This window comes from Carassius gibelio, chromosome A5 (assembly GCF_023724105.1).
Source record: "Carassius gibelio isolate Cgi1373 ecotype wild population from Czech Republic chromosome A5, carGib1.2-hapl.c, whole genome shotgun sequence".
In the NCBI taxonomy this organism is placed as follows: Eukaryota; Metazoa; Chordata; class Actinopteri; order Cypriniformes; family Cyprinidae; genus Carassius; species Carassius gibelio.
The window spans coordinates 30,739,874-30,756,388 of NC_068375.1; the positions used below are offsets into that span (position 1 = coordinate 30,739,874).

At 37.1% G+C, this 16,515-nt stretch overlaps 1 protein-coding gene and 1 pseudogene across 2 annotated transcripts; both read left to right on the forward strand.

Annotated features, from left to right (window-relative positions):
• Positions 1–1,421: 1,421 nt before the first annotated feature.
• On the forward strand, positions 1,422–8,792 carry LOC128014996 (uncharacterized; annotated as a pseudogene).
• A 1,136-nt stretch (positions 8,793–9,928) lies between these two features.
• On the forward strand, positions 9,929–15,596 carry LOC128011929 (non-POU domain-containing octamer-binding protein-like). Of its 2 annotated transcripts, none has more exons than XM_052594734.1 (10): positions 9,929–10,083; positions 10,821–10,968; positions 11,051–11,244; positions 11,892–12,193; positions 12,284–12,379; positions 12,806–13,002; positions 13,941–14,125; positions 14,215–14,245; positions 14,852–14,931; positions 15,010–15,596. In XM_052594734.1, exons 2-10 carry the CDS (start codon positions 10,821–10,823, stop codon positions 15,103–15,105), a joined length of 1,329 nt encoding a protein of 442 aa, XP_052450694.1. In that variant the 5' UTR covers positions 9,929–10,083; the 3' UTR covers positions 15,106–15,596. The 2 variants fall into 2 exon arrangements, with proteins under 2 accessions (XP_052450694.1, XP_052450700.1); XM_052594740.1 differs by having other exon boundaries at positions 15,013–15,596.
• Positions 15,597–16,515: the final 919 nt, after the last annotated feature.

Below are 16,515 nucleotides of genomic sequence, written 5' to 3' on the forward strand. Positions count from 1 at the left end.
AGGAAGGGTTATTTAATAATAAAATGAAACAAAGCAACAACAAAAACTACCTCAAGGCGAAAACAGGCAGGCAGGCCAGGGACAACAATACAGACAGACATAATACACGCCACGAGCATACTTGAAGACAAATAACAGATCAGTACAGGACTGCAGACACACAGAGAATAAATAGGCAGAGAAACAAGGAGAGTAATGAAGACAGGTGGAACCAATACCACGTTTCCATTGAAATTACCCGGTACAGTTGTACCAGGAACTTTTTTTCCACAGGAACTATTTTCCCCCGAGACTTGTTTCTTTCTGCGTTTCCACGGCGGTCTAAAGTACCATAAAGATTAGGCAAATAGTCTGGTGACGTAGGTCTGCGCACCTTTTTTCAATAGAAAAGTATGCAAATTTTGGACTTGCATCATCGGTAGTTCGGACTTTGCGCATTAGACTTGGGAGTGTAATGTCCGCGAGGACGCAAATCTGGTAATTCTGCAAACAGCAGCCTACTTCATAACATCAGTCAGCTAAATGATGGGAGAATACACAATTCGGCATGAACTCAACATATCAGCATGTGCAGCGTCCAAGTCCTGCCCCCGGAAGTTTCGGAACTTTGAAAAAGTACTACCTTGTTATCAGGGACTTTCTGAGGGGCATTTTTTTACCTGGAACTTTATTTAGATCATGGTTCCACCGAGTACCAGGCCAAAGTCCCTAGTTCCTGGTAAAAGTTCAGGCGGTGGAAACACAGCTCAAATGAAACAATAATGAGGTAACAAGATGGGTGGGGTTAGACGATAGACAGGAGAGCACATGGTATCAACAAACACACAACAAGCCATGTGCTCACAAAAACACAGTGTCCTTTGGTGGCCAGCCAGGGCACACCTGCTAAAGACTGTTACAAACCCCCCCTTCTAATGAGCGGATTCCAGAAGTCGGCAGGACAGGAGACCAGGGCAGAGCCGAAGATCACCACAGCCAAGCAGCTAGGTTCAAAGACACCCACGACAGAGCAGAAGACCATCACAGGTGAGCACATTGGCTTGAGGACCACCTCAATAGAGCTGATGGTGCAGGAGCGGGAGAGTGTTCCTGAGTGTTCCCGGACTGGAATGGACTTTGAGTACTCCCGGACTGGAGCAAGTTCATGAGTGGACTCTGAAGGCTCCCAGACTTGAGTGAGTTTATAAGTGGACTCTAAAGGCTCCCGGGCTGGAGCAAATTCATGAGTGGACTCTGAAGGCACTCGGTCTGGAGCGAGTTCATGAGTGGACTCTGAAGGCTCCCAGACTTGAGTGAGTTTATAAGTGGACTCTAAAGGCTCCCGGGCTGGAGCAAATTCATGAGTGGACTCTGAAGGCACTCGGACTAGAGCGAGTTCATGAGTGGACTCTGAAGGCTCGCGGGCTGGAGCTGGCTCTTGAATGGACTCTGGAGTCTTCTGGACTGAAGCGGGCTCCAGAGTGGACACTGAGGACTTCCAGACTGGAGCGGGTGCTTGAATGGACTCTGAGGGCTTCTGAACTGAAGGAGGCTCTTAAATAGACTCTAAGGACTCCCGGACTGGAGCGAGCTTTGGAGTGGATTCTGAGACTTGAGTGGGTTCTAAAGCAGGCTCTGAGATCTCCCTGACTGAAGCAGGCTCTGGAGCAGACTCTGGAGTGGATTCTGAAGGCCTCTGGACTGGAGTAGGTTCATGAATGGAAAAACATGAAGACAGGAAGGTCAGGGACAACAAATAAAAGGCAGAAATAATACATGCCACGAGCATTCTTGAAGACAAACAACAGATTAGCACAGGACTGCAGACACAAGGAGGGTGTACAAATTTGAACCTTATTCACTCATAAAAGCTACATAAAGATATTACTCTAAGGTAAAAGTGTGTAATAATTATTAAATGCACTTTTTAAGGGTTAATAGTATAAAGATGTTTCTTTAAGAGCATTGCCCCAGCGACAAGCTGGAGATAATAAGTGATAATGATTCAAATATAAAAAGTAATTCTAATCTTAGAAAACAGTTTTGGAGAATTTGATGTTTCCCGATTCAAAGAGATAGGAGCTGCACTTGGATGCCCAAGAAGCGTTTCAGAGCTGGCCGCTGAGTGACATGACTTGTCTTAAAGAGACTTTGATATAAATCAGCCTTTAGGGTGTCCCATTTGTCATTTTAGCATTCAAAACAGTGCTCGCGAATGCCACCCTTTGCGTCCGTTATGTGCCCTTGATTCCCCCAAGGCCATACAGGGGCGAGCTCCACAGCAGACTTCTATCCGACAGTCAAAGCGGCATTACGTCACAAAAGTGCGGATTCAGAGGAAAACTGTGAGGGTTTAGGGTGCCATTTGGGACAGGGCCATTGTCTCGTTAGGAAATTTTGTGTTTACTCTTTCTAAATAAGTTACTCTTTCAATCAGCAATTTTATTAGTTTTTTAGTGAACTAATTGCTCATTTTTTAAGCAAAGTTCATTTGTGTCTATAACCTTTTTCTTATTAAACCAACTTGTTTCAATTACAAAATCATTCAAACATGAGAGCCGATAATGTAAGAGACAGTAAGAAGATAAAAAGAAAAACAGGTCCGGATGATTTAAAGGAACCTGGCAAGAAGAGAAAACAAAGGACAAAAAAGAGGGGAAGATCAGGGCAGTGCAGAAATTAGATGGTATCTATCTATCTTAGTGGCAGCTACTTTGCTATACTGTACTGTACTATAATATACTATAATACAATATACTATACTGTACCACTACTATACTAGCATACTATTTACTAAATCAAAATCATTTTACTGTACATCATGCAATTTAGATTTTTTTTTCATTTTATTAATTAAAAATTATTAATTAATTTTTAATTAATTTTTATTAATTTAATTTATTAATTAAAAATTATTTTACTACTAAATGTTGCTTAACTTATATAATTATTAGTTCTCTGAGCCAATTTTTAAGCCATTGATACAGCAATTTCTGTAAACACCTCAGGTGTCATAATGGTCTCAGGTGCAGCTGTAATTTTACTTATCTGTCTGCCCCATGCTCACTCATATCTTCAATTAAGTCAAACATTGTTCAGTCGGCCTGTCCTCTGAAGGGCTGCAGGCATTTCAAGGCATCTCAAGTAATTTTAATTTGGAAGTGGTCGAAAGTGTTCTGACATTTTGATTTGTTCACTTGTAATTAGTTCGCCATTGAAACCAATTCGATTTTCCAACTGATTAGCATGCATGAGAGGCATGCATTATTGCATTGATGGTTATCAGCCAATCATAATATGGGCATAATTGTATAGTTACTGCACACATTCATACTATATGATGTGGTTGCTTCTGTGAAATCACTCTCAAAGTCTGGAGGTTTTTATGCCAGAAGATTTTTTTAACAGAGAATCTGTCAAGTCTGTGTCTGCACACTCTTTATATAGCTTTTCCTCAAGGGGTGTTTAACAAATTTTTATGCACAGTCTGTCTACCCCCATATATTGTACACATTTTACTCTTCATACACACAGGAGAATAACAGAACATTCTCTTTTGTGGCCGTGAGGTAATTACTTATTTAAAAAAATACCTACTCAACAGAGTATTCGATTTAGGATGCATCCTCAGTTTTAGGACGTGTACTAAACACCTCACCTCAATGGAGTCAAAAGTAACACTGCCTTGCTTTTTGAAATGCAAGCTTTACCCACTTAAATGTTTGACAGTGTTACTTTAAACATTATTTCTCTTACATATTATTATTAATATTATTATTTTACACTGGGTTATTTTCATATTCCAAAATATGATTTTCTCATCCACATTTGCATAAAGAAAATAGACAATATTTATGTATGTCAATATATATGAATGTTCTTGACAGACGCACGTTTCTGTCTCATAATTTACACATTTTATATTTACATTTCAGAGATGAAGGTTAGCAACAAGATTGTGTTTTATAATGTTTTTCTCTGACCCACAGCTCTCAGTGGTAAAGCTAACTCTGCAAAATCTAAAGTGAAGCTTTCTAGCAAAGACAAGGACAGAGAGAATAAAAAATCAATCTGCCCACTCAACAGACTGGTATGAGGATGATAGAAAAAAACTCAGATGGTGGCAAAAATAAAATAAAAATAAAGAAATAAAGAGGAATGAGAAAGGACAACTTGTGTTTAAAGGTGAAGTTAAGAATGTTTTGTATAAGTTTGTAATTTAATTACTGATTTATTGATTTACTTTTTTTTTTTTTTTTCTGTTGATTCAGATTACCCAGAGTTCACACCTAAAATGACTCCTAAAGAGGTTTTACAGGCAGGCACTTTTTACTTATTTCAGGCCCATCTACTGAAGACCACAAGTGTGTGTAGACCTTTATTACCTGATGGGACACACTTGCAAGTGTTTACAGAGTTAAACAATTTTTTCAATACTTTACATTTTTAAATAAACGTTTAAATGACTGTTCAGTAGTCCCTATAACAGATGACACAATTTAATTTCTGGTGCTTCTAATTAAGTGATAAAAAGCAGTTGCAAATGATGCACAAAATAAAGGCTACTCACCGTTGCACCATTAAAACATGTAGCACTTTGTTTTACTACCAAATTATATGTAATGTTAATATTAATATTTAACTTACATTGGAAAGTTTTCTGTGAAAGATGGGACTTTATCTAAATAATCAAAAAAATATGAATAAAATCTATATTTACCCCTTCAATACTTAATTTCAATAATCACTGTTACAGCCAATTGGTTTTTAAAGTCACATAAATGTTTATTTATGATCTAATGTATGATAAGTCCATATTGTGACATAGCTGGTGAGAGGAAACAACTCTGAATGTGTTACATGCTTTAATGACTGAGATTAGCTGCAACAAACAAATGCTGTCCAGGGCACTTTACCCGACACTTTTACCAGACCAAAAAATGTGATTTTCCAGACTGGTGTAAGTCATCAAAATGAGAGTCCAAACAGCTAATCAAAACCTCATAATACTCCAATTTTTAAATTCAGACCATTGCTTCCAGCTGAAATACTTGTCCACCATTCGTAATATTGCTTTCTATAGTGAAAAAGTAACCTCGTTTAAATCAGAAGACAAATATGCCCAGATCAAGCACAGTTTACAAGTGAAACAGTCCAAAACTAGATTTAAACAAATATGTTGTTGGATTTTGATTTGAGAGGACAACAGGGGATGGACTTTTTCACCGGAGGAAGCATTATAATGGATAATGGGTGATTGTTTAAAGTAAAAAATAATAATAATAATAATACAAAAAAAAACTTTAATCATGGATTGTTTCTGATTGTTTTTTCTTTTTTCACTTTACAAGATGTTAATTGATGGTATGGCCTTATGTGGATTACTTGTGGATAACTGTGATGTTTTTAATCAGCCGTTTGGTTTGGAATCACATTTAATGCTTTAAAATGTCAAAATTCAACATATATTACAGTATACAGTATATAGTTCCATTTAAATTAACTATTATTATGTTTCTTTTACTATTTTACCTTCATTGAATGTAGTGTTGCTAGAAGGTAGTAAGTAATGTTGAGTATAATGTCCATCAGTCAGCATGTGCTTCAAAGATGTTTTTTGATCAATGACATTTTGATTTTCAAGCAGGAATAAGATGGTTGGCCAAATAGTCCCTTGAAGGCTGAGAGACTTTTTCATTTCCCTAAATTAATGAACTATAAACTGTTATACAGCCCCTATTTTACAAATAGTAATAATGCAATCATGAGATGGTGTGATGCACTATGTGGTTTCTACATTTTAAAACTTTTAAAATGCACGAAAATAAATATTTTCTATCACTTTATCACTCTTGAAATGACCTGTAAACTAAATAATCTATCCTTCATTCTTACATAACAATAGCAGTCTATTTATTTAGTGGTCCAAGTTGAAGTCAGTATGTAAATTAATGACAGTATGGGACAAATATAATGTAATTTAGTGGCGGCAGGTGCTGTGCACTGCCAGTAGATGTATAGTCAGACAAAACTACATGCACAGTTATCGAAGGAGCTTAAAGCCTTGGGAAACGTGTTGTACAGTTAAAGACATTATGCGACTCGGCGAGTCTGTGAAGTGCGCGTCATTGAATCAATGTGCTCAGTAAGTTAGAAATTGCTCACGGTTCCAGTTCTTTAAAAAACAGAACTGGTTCTGAATAAGAACCGGTTCTCGGTTCCCAACCCTACTTATAAGGCTGTAATTGCTTCCAAAGGTCTTTACGCTACGAAATATAAATTTGCATGGTTGTGAATACTTATGGAAATGTATAATTTATATAAATGATAATTATAATTTAGAACTGTAATACATTTTGAAGAAATCTGTTTTCACTTGAACAAGTCAAACTATTTTTTAAAAGGTCAGAACAAGCAGAAATAGTTTTTTTTACATTTCTGTCTCTCCACAGGTCACACAGTGAGGTTGGTTATGTGATTAAATGCAGAGATGTATAAAGTACTAGAGACCCATACTTGAGTAAAAGTACAAGTGCTCTATCAAAAAAGTGACTTGAGTAGAAGTTGAAGTGCTCTTTAAGCACCACACTTAAGTAGAAGTACTAAAGTATTCAAAAAATGTTGTACTTAAGTATTGCAAGTAGTCTATTTTAAAATTTACTACTCAAGTACTGAAAGTAAAAGTACAAGTATTGTGTTATGTAGTTATCAAAGAAAGTAGTCAAAAGTTTGAACATATTGTTTTTACTATTTCAAATGATTAACCTAAAGGAAAATCACAATTCCTTTGACTAGGTTTTTGTAAACAAAAAACGGTTACAGAGTTAGTTCGCCCAGTTTGCAAAATTATGTCATTAATAACTTACCCTCATGTTGTTTCAAACCCGTAAGACCTCAGTTTATTTTTGGAACACAGTTTAAGATATTTTAGATTTAGTCTGAGAGCTCTCAGTCCCTCCATTGAAGCTGTGTGTACGGTCTACTGTCCATGTCCAGAAAGGTGAGAAAAACATCATCAAAGTAGCCCATGTGACATCAGAGGGTCAGTTAGAATTTTTTGAAGCATCGAAAATACATTTTGGTCCAAAAATAGCAAAAACTACGACTTTATTCAGCATTATCTTCTCTTCCGTTTCTGTTGTAAGACAGTTGAAAACAAAGCAGTTGTAATGAGTAACAATTGTAACGAGTAATGATGCAGCACATAAAAAAAATATCGGAGTAAAAGTATTAAACTCAGCGAAAATATGTACTGAAGTAAAAGTGGAAGTAGGAGAAAAAAATAATACTTTAGTAAAGTACAGACACCGCCTTTTAGTACTTAAGTACAGTAGTGAAGTAGTTCTACTTTGTTACTATACATCTCTGATTAAATGTCTAACAATTGTTATGCACTCAACTGGAAATCATAAAATAATGTTTATTTTTTTTAAACGGAGCAACATTACAATGATGTTTGGCAGGAGCTTCTCAAAGACTGGTTGGATGGACTAAACATCTCTAAACAAGGGTTAATCATTATCATTACATTTTAATAGTAAATACTTTTGTCTAGGGTCTTTAGCACAAAAAAAAAAAAAAAACTGAATGCACTCCCTTTGTGTGTATGATTTATTCTTTTGACTCATCGATTTGCACAGTTTTCATTGTAGATCACAGTGGAGACCTCAGTTCAAGAACTGATGTGTATTAATGCTTCTTTTTATAAAGATCATTAACATAATTTCTGTTAATCTTCTGTTATTTTTATGTGGCTTTTGCCTCATGTTGTTTTATTGATTATTTTATGTCAGCAGATTAACTGGTTATTTGAGTGGTTTTATCTCTTTAGTTTGATGCTCGGGGCTTTAAGCATGTGATAAGACTCTCACACGAAAGGAAACCATGAACTTTTATGCATCTACAAGACCTCGCTTGCATTGAATAAAAATGAATGAATAGTTGATAAAAGCTAGATTGCCACAAGCCATTAGTCATTCACAGTTGACAGAAACATGACATATTCAGTTCCAACTTGGAGCAGCTGTAGTTTGCATGTATTTGAAACAATAATAAATATTTTTTTATTTCTAAGCCATTTAATACTGTTGTGAGTTTTTTCATTAAAAAAATAAATACACAATTTGTGGGTTTATTTCAGGTGGCTTCACCCATGTACAGGGAAAATGTAAACACCTATAGGGTAAAATGTGGAGGCATTCTAAGGATGTGAGAAAACGCAGTGGATGGATTGGATCCATGGATGGTTCCAGGGGTACTACAGGCAAATAACCTTTCACTTCCGTTCAGAGGTTTATAAATGTATTTTTTTATAATTAAAAAATTATTCAGCAAGGATGCATTAAATTGATCAAAAGTGGCAGGAAAGTTCCACCAAATTACATTGTTGCAGGAAAGTTCCATTTCAAATAAATGCTCTTTTGAACTCTCTATCTATCAAAAAATCCTTGCAGTATAATTGTTTTCAATATTGATAAAAATGTGTCTTGAGCACCAGATCAGCATATTAGATTGATTTCTGAAGAATCATGTGACACTTTAGACTGGAGTCTTACACATACTCATGTTTTGTCTTCCCAGCAGGTTTTACCAGGGCAGGTGAACAGAGGACAATGCACGCCAGATCAGTCGTTGGGCAAAATGTGCAGGAATCAAAGGTCGTGGTGGCATAATCTCATCACAAATATGGTCCGGTTGTGCTTATGAAAACCCTCGTGTTTCCCTGTGGTCAGACAGACTCTAAAGCACTGGGGCTACAAACTCACTCTGGAGGACTGTATAAGGAAGGAGCAATGGGAGTCAAACTCAAATAGGATTAACAGACTTCCAAATTGGCCTCATTTAATTTATCACATACTCCAGAATAAAGCTGACCTTATTGCATGGAAATACATGGACAAATCCTGATTAAATAATTTATGGTTTATCTGACTTGTTTAGCTGAGTAGACCTGTGGTAATAGCATTGCTGTATTTGGTTCTGCTTGGTCAAGTTTTCTGTCTAGGTAAACAGAAGCTATAATAATGGTCTATTTTTAAAAACTGGATCCAATGCAGAAGCAGACATGACTTGTTTTGTCATGTTGCAGGAACGTAGAGAACGGATCTGTGATCGGATGTGGGCATTGTTACAATATATATAATTTTTTTGTGACAGTAGTTTATTTTTATAGGATTATTTTTTATAGATATGCCTAACATGCTTATCTACATTCTGTGTCGTATATAAAAACTTACTCTGAATGGAGTTTAGTAAAGTTTTTTTTGTTTTTCGTGACACTACACATTTTGGTTTTAGAAACAGGTGGAACTAAATCAGAACCTTTTATTATATGTGTCATTTCTCTTATGCAGTACTTACATTTTTATACCCCCATTGTATATGTAGTAATATATTAGATATTAGTTGATAGAGATGTAGATCATATTAGGTAGTTTTCTGGTCACACAATGTCACAACTATGTTCTATGTGTTCACTACTCGTTCTGTGATGTTTTATGGTATCAGTTGGTTTGTCTCACTTTCTATCCTATTAAATTACATTTCAGAAATGTATATGACGGTGATATAAATATATAATTAAATAAATAACCCCCAGTTCAATCACTTCAGTTACTTATTTCCATACTTAATAAAGTTCTTGTCATTGTATAAATAATAAAATAAATTAATAATTAATAAAGTTAAGGTGCGTGAGAATGACCGGATAAAATCATAGACAGTAAAAGAAAATGTGTAAATTGCGCTACCTTTGTTTCAACGCTGGACGGCGTCAGCCCAGCTCCAATCTTTTTATATTAGCATTTCTCAGTCTACGCCGCTCACTAACTTGTTTTATCGTCATTTCCTACGTAAAACGACCATGACCTAAGTAACTGGGTTTAAAAACGACTGCATCCAATGAAAAACTACTAACACTTTAACGTCATTTTGCTGACGCGGAATTAACCAATCGAAAGCGTCAGAACGTACACCGGAAAACCCAGCACCAGCCAATGAGCAGTTAGATCAGGCAGCAGGTTGGGGTGTACGGCGTTCAGCCATTCTCCTCTTTGTGAACAAGCTGCGTGCGTTACTGGAGCGGATTATACACGCTTATAAAAGGTACTAGACGTTTGTATCACATTTATATTTTATGCATTAAATGCATGCTTTTATTTATGAATGAATATGTTTGTGCATATGAGCTGTAGACGAGGCCGGGCGATTTGCCGTGTTGAGCGTATCTCTCCGGCTCAGCTACACTTTGCAAACCCATACAAGCTTATTAATGAATAAATCAGACAACTAATAATGTAAAAATGCATGCACTTAAGCCTCACTCACTAATGATAGTAACCCGAGCTTAAATCTGAACTCTGAACACAACATACGTTAGCTTTCATAAGGAAGAATAATTGAAAACAAAGACACCGAAATTACACCCATCAATAAAGAAACCACGCTCTTCATGAAATGTTTAAACACTCATTAATTAAGGCATTGGACGTTAAATATGCTTCTCATTTATTAAATAAAGTATAATTCAAATAACATGCCAAATGATAAATAATATACTCTTTGTTATCCTGTTTTATTATGTAATGTAATCAGTTTCACAATGTGTTGATTTTTTCAGTCTCTCCTCTTCATGTGTGTTCTTGTTGGTTGGCCAGTGTAGATTTAGTCATTAAGCATTTCAGTGAATGTGCAATTAAATGATGCAGTAATGTTGTTGAATCCTCTTAAAGCAGCCAGAACAACGTCCATCATGGCTGTTTACACTTTTGAATGAGCCTTATTCTCAGGCTTTAAAAGCCTATGAATTCGAGTTTGCATTGATGGTTCATGTGCCCTAATAGATGCAAGGAAACAGAGGACCCCGTTCAGAGCAGCAGAATCACGGGCCGCTCCGACAGCAGCCCAACCCCCAGCAGGAACCACAGAGGAAGCCTTCAGGAGCTGACAGCAATGGACAACACACTGATGCTGGAGAGCAGAGTAGCCCAAGTAAGCTACAGTTGTGTGTGCTGAAGAGCATTTATGACATTTACCATTTCATGGTCACTGACTTGAACCTTCTCTCCTGCAGATGCTGCTTTCACTATAGACATGCAGAACTTCAGGAAGCCAGGTGAGAAGACCTACACGCAGAGGAGCAGGCTGTTTGTGGGGAACCTGCCCACAGGAACCACAGAGGAGGATGTGGAAAAGCTCTTCTCCAAGTATGGGAAACCTTCTGAGATTTTCATCAACAAGGAAAGAGGCTTTGGCTTCATTAGGCTGGTGAGTCTGACCAGACATCGCTTTGAAATGAAGCAGAGATTGACTGCTTATTTCAATGAGACTGACCTGAAAAAGTTTATTCATAACCAAAATAGCATTTTTTTTTAGGGGGGGGGGGCAATTTTGTTTGACTAAATTTTTTTTATTATGGTTTTTGCAGGTCTTAAAGCCTAGATTCGCTTTCCCTCAATTAAGGTCCAAATAGGTATTAAATCATAGCAGAAATTCCTAAATTGATAAAGTCATGGCGATTAATGAAATTAATATCTTCCTCAGTATTTGTGCATTGTTTCCAGTATAAATGTCTAAACATCCTTAAATCGAGCTATAAACCTAAGATGCAAATTGAACTAATGAACACATTCTAAAAAACAGAGTGTTTTTTTTTTCAGCCTATTGACAGAAGAGTTTGTCTCTTCGTTTGAATCAATCTTTCATAAAACAAGAAATATCCTTTTGCTTTTCGAGAAAATGAAAATTGTGTTCCATTCAATTTATTTCTTAAAAATTCCTTCCTTATTCAATCTTAGTCTTAGTTTTGTGCATTTTTCTTGTTTTCTGTTTGTTGTTTTCAATGATGTATCAGTTCTCAAACAACAAAGGACCAATGCAACTTTAACCCTGACCTGCTGCTCTCTTCTCATTAGGAAACAAAGACTCTTGCGGACATAGCAAAAGCAGAACTGGATGACACTGTGTTCCGAGGTCGCCAGATCCGTGTGCGTTTTGCGACTCATGGCGCTGCACTGACTGTCAAGAACCTGCCTCAGTTTGTGTCCAATGAGCTCCTGGAGGAGGCCTTCTCCATGTTTGGTCCGATCGAACGGGCCATTGTCATCGTCGATGATCGTGGCAGGCCAACTGGGAAGGGCATTGTGGAGTTTGCCAACAAACCGTCTGCCAGGAAAGCTCTGGACCGTTGCGGAGACGGAGCCTTTCTCCTCTCAGCGTGAGTGTCTTCTGCTCTCATCAGTTATTGTGTTAATGGTGGTTGCTTAACTTTTAATAATTACCCCCCCCCCCCCCCCAACCAACTTAGTTTCCCCAGGCCTGTCACGGTGGAGCCAATGGATCAGCTTGATGAGGATGAGGGACTTCCTGAGAGACTTATTAACAAAAATCCACTATATCACAAGTGAGTTCATGTTCTAAATTGCATGACGTAAACCGTAATGTGCAACCAGATGGTTATCCATTCAGGTTTCCTATAAGCATGAGAAACTTGGAACTATTGAAAATAGTGTTCGTCAGACATGGAGAAGAAATTTACTAAATTATAAAAAATAATGGAATATTGTGTAGTGAATATAATTTTTCCTAGATGTGCTCTGATTCTTATTTATTTTTTGATAAAATAGCAAATGCAACCTTAATGAAATAAAAAAAAAAACCTGCCTCAAGTTAGCAAAAAAATTGTTCATAGATGTGTGGGAAATTGTAACTTAATAATAGGATATCACATTGAAGAAGTTGAATAATTGTTAATTATTAAAAGTGTACATTATACTAATTACGTGGCTACTCACCACATACATAAAGTGACACGTCTTCTGTCCATTAGAGAGCGTGAGCAGCCACCCCGGTTCGCTCAGCCAGGCTCCTTTGAATACGAGTATGCTATGCGCTGGAAGGCCTTAATGGAAATGGAAAAGCAGCAATTCGAGCAGGTTGATAGAAACATCAAAGAGGCCCAAGAGAAGCTGGAGGCCGAAATGGAAGCAGCACGACATGAGCACCAAGTCATGCTGATGAGACAAGGTGACTGCACACAGGTTGCTATTTTGGGGGGGGTGGTTAACCCCAAAATGAAACCCCAACATTTTTTTTTTCTTATCTTTTAGAACAGAAATTATTATTTGTTGACCGCTGAACACTTTTGAGTTAAAATATTTGCCCCCTTGGAATTGAAGTTAATATTTCAATCATTTAACACATTGCATGTTCACGGTTCTCTGGTGTTGGTTCAGTGGTCACATGACATGCAGGGAAACAAAATAATAAAATATTAAATCAATCGATTCACTCAATTCAGGAGCAATATGATTTATATCGATGTGATATCATGTGTATCATTTGAAGCAAAAACAGAATAGCAGTGCATTTATAAATACAGGAAAATAATTATGCCTTTGAAAGTTGTTATAGTGCTGTTCTTTCCACACTACACAACTGTCTTTTGTCACAAATGTCAGCTCCAGTCAAAACACACTACAGGACTTGGACTGCAGACTAGATATTTAACCTGCTGATTATCTCTTGGGCATCAGTGCTTCTCTCAGATCGTGTCTTTGCTCTTTTAAACACAACAATCATTGCACAGGTGAACAAGCACCCATTTTTCTCTGATTTTGCCCTTATGTCGACAGGCTTCGTGAACTATCAGCGAGTGGAAAATCCAGGCTGAAATTGTATAGTGTTAACTGTTATGCATTTTCCATATTAAAACATTTTTTTCTCAATTTGTCCCATCATGATTGTTGTTTTTAATCCAGTTATAAGTATAATGTAATATCAAGTTAATCTCAAAATCAAAGCCCTTGCATTTCCTCTAGCAGTTCTTGAACCCAGGCATAGTCAGGTGTACCTAAAATCAGATGACTAGTAGTTCAGGCAAACCACAAACTAGTTGATTTTAAGACATCCCTAGTCAGCAATCACATCAGTTTGTCATGTCTGTTTCTCTGTCTCTGCTTCAGATCTCCTGCGCAGACAGGAAGAGTTGAGGAGAATGGAGGAGGCTCATAACCAGGAAGTCCAGAAACGGAAACAGATGGAGCTGCGTCAGGAGGAGGAGCGACGGAGGAGAGAGGAGGAGCTCCGTGCCCATTCTGAGGACTTGATGAGGAGACAGCAGGGGCAGGGAGGCAACTTCTCTGAGAAAGTGAGTCTGAATTTTCTGAGGTTTCCAAACTTAGTTAGTGTTTGCATTTCTGAGGATTTTGAATTCATTGAATTTGTTTGTTTTTTCAGAGGGATCCAGACATGAGGATGCATATGGGAGGTACGAAACGGGACTCCAGCACACTGTGATTAACAACACTATACTCACCTTTACACTTCTGAATTTTGAGCCTTTTAAATATGAGTGTGAAGTAGCAAGAACACCTTATGCACCTCAGTTTTAAAGTGGGAAAAAAAACCTTATAAGTGGATAATTTTGGCAGTGTTCACTCAAAAAAGATGTGCGTAAATGCAGATCAATGAGGCAGGCCTACGTTCATTCGGTTTGCAAAAGAAATAAAAAACCTGTGCTATTTATAATATAGAATATAGGGAAATGTATAAAGCTTTTTAGTATAATGGTCCTTTTTGACCAGAAAAATAAATATCCAAAAAAGTGGGGGAAAATCCCAAAACGTAAAAAATATAATTCTTTGGGGGAATTGTTATATCTTGGATGAGCAGAGTCCGTAAGCTTGAGTGCAGTGCGATAGCTAGCATTTCAACAAAAATCCTCTGTGGGTCAAAATGAGAGAACACAACACAAGGGGAATCCTGTTGTTTTGCCCTACTTCAGATGAGGCCTCATCTCCGGGTCGGTAATATAAAATACTAGATAAGTTCTTGTCATGTTTTTCACATTGATTTTTCTCTCTTGGGCTAAAAGGTCAGGGAATGGCCATGAACAGGAACCCAATGGGTGGAAATACCGCAACAGCAGGAGCTGCCAGCTTGGCTTCAAGTGAGGTATCTCAACACATTGACATCTTTCAGTTCAACATGCAAAGTGTACAGTATGTAAGCTTCTGTGTTTCTCTTTTTCAGCAGGGGTCTGCTGGTAATCCAGGTGGTCTCCCTCTTCCCTTCCCTCGTCCTGGACCTCCAGTTGACTTTGGCCCCAACAAACGCCGCAGATTCTGAGACCACCAGCCAAATATCTGTTGTTGTTTTTTTTTTTTTTATCATACTGTATTATATTTTTAAGTGCAAATTGTGGTTTTGTAGGACCTGTGTATGCATTTCACATTCACAAATGGATTTGTGTAGGCAAATGTTTTAAACAGGTTGGAGTGTACGTTTTAAGTTACTCTAAGTTCTCACATCCCCAGCAGGAGAATTAAGGGACTGTTTCCAGAATCCAGCTGAGCCCAGTGTTGGGGTAAAGGAACCATTACGCTTATGATTTCTTACTGAAGATTCTTCATCTCTGTATGAGGGTTTATCTGTGCATGGAAATAGCTTCAGACTGGACATTCAGCTTTGTATATCCATTTTTCCTTTTTATTAATTTCTTCTCTTTTGTATTTCACCCAGCAGTGACCTTTTCTAAAGTAGAGATTTGCTTTTGTTCATCTTGTCCTTTGCAACGCTTGCCTTTCTAGACAACTAAATAAATTCATAACTACATGTTACATACAGTTTAGTGTTGCTGGCAGCATTTGAGATTTAATTTTTGAGATTTAATTTGTCTTTGTGCAGCTGCTACAAAGAGAAAAAAAAACAGCAGCTTCCAATTTTAAAATGAAATTGTCAATATACTCAGTCACCATTGAACTCACTAGGTATTGAAAAGCATAATTAATGTAGTCCCTTATTTTCCTCATATCAAACAGTTTAGTGGCGTATTAGAAGTGATGTTAATTTATAATGTAATATTTTTTTATTTCTTGGATTTTATTTTTATACAGCTGTTAAAATTACTGAAGATTGCTGTTTTTAAGTTACTCAAAGTTATTTGTATTGTAGGGTACAAAATTGGTCAAATAATTAAGCCTTTAGAAACTCTATAACTGAATTAGCTTGAGCTGTTACACATGCATACATTTAACCCATGCATGTGCTAAAGATGAGTAGTAAATATGGCCAACTGAAAATTAGACATTAAAAAGTCTATGGCTACAGGAAGATTTCAAAGACAAAGGAGTTCTGGAGGAATGTTTCATGGAGTGATGTGACCAAGCTGGATTTTTTTTTGCATCCATGGATCAGCGGTTTATCTGGAGCAAAAAAGGCAAGGTTTATGAGCATAAGAATACTGTCACAACCATCAAACATGGAGGAGAGCTAGTCCTGTTATGGGCTTGCTTTGCTTTTATAGGAAGTGAAATCTTGACTATATGAAGGACATGGATTCTCTGAAGTATCAGGCCATTTTGACAAAGACTGTGATGCCTTCGGTGCATAGACAAGCTTGTGGCCTGCTCAGTCTCCAGATTTAAATCTCATTAAAAATATTTGGTGTTATTTGAAGAAAGCAGTGGTAACATAAAACAAATATCAGTGATCTGGAAGCTTTCTTAAGCAAGGAATGGGTCAAGATACCAGTCAAGA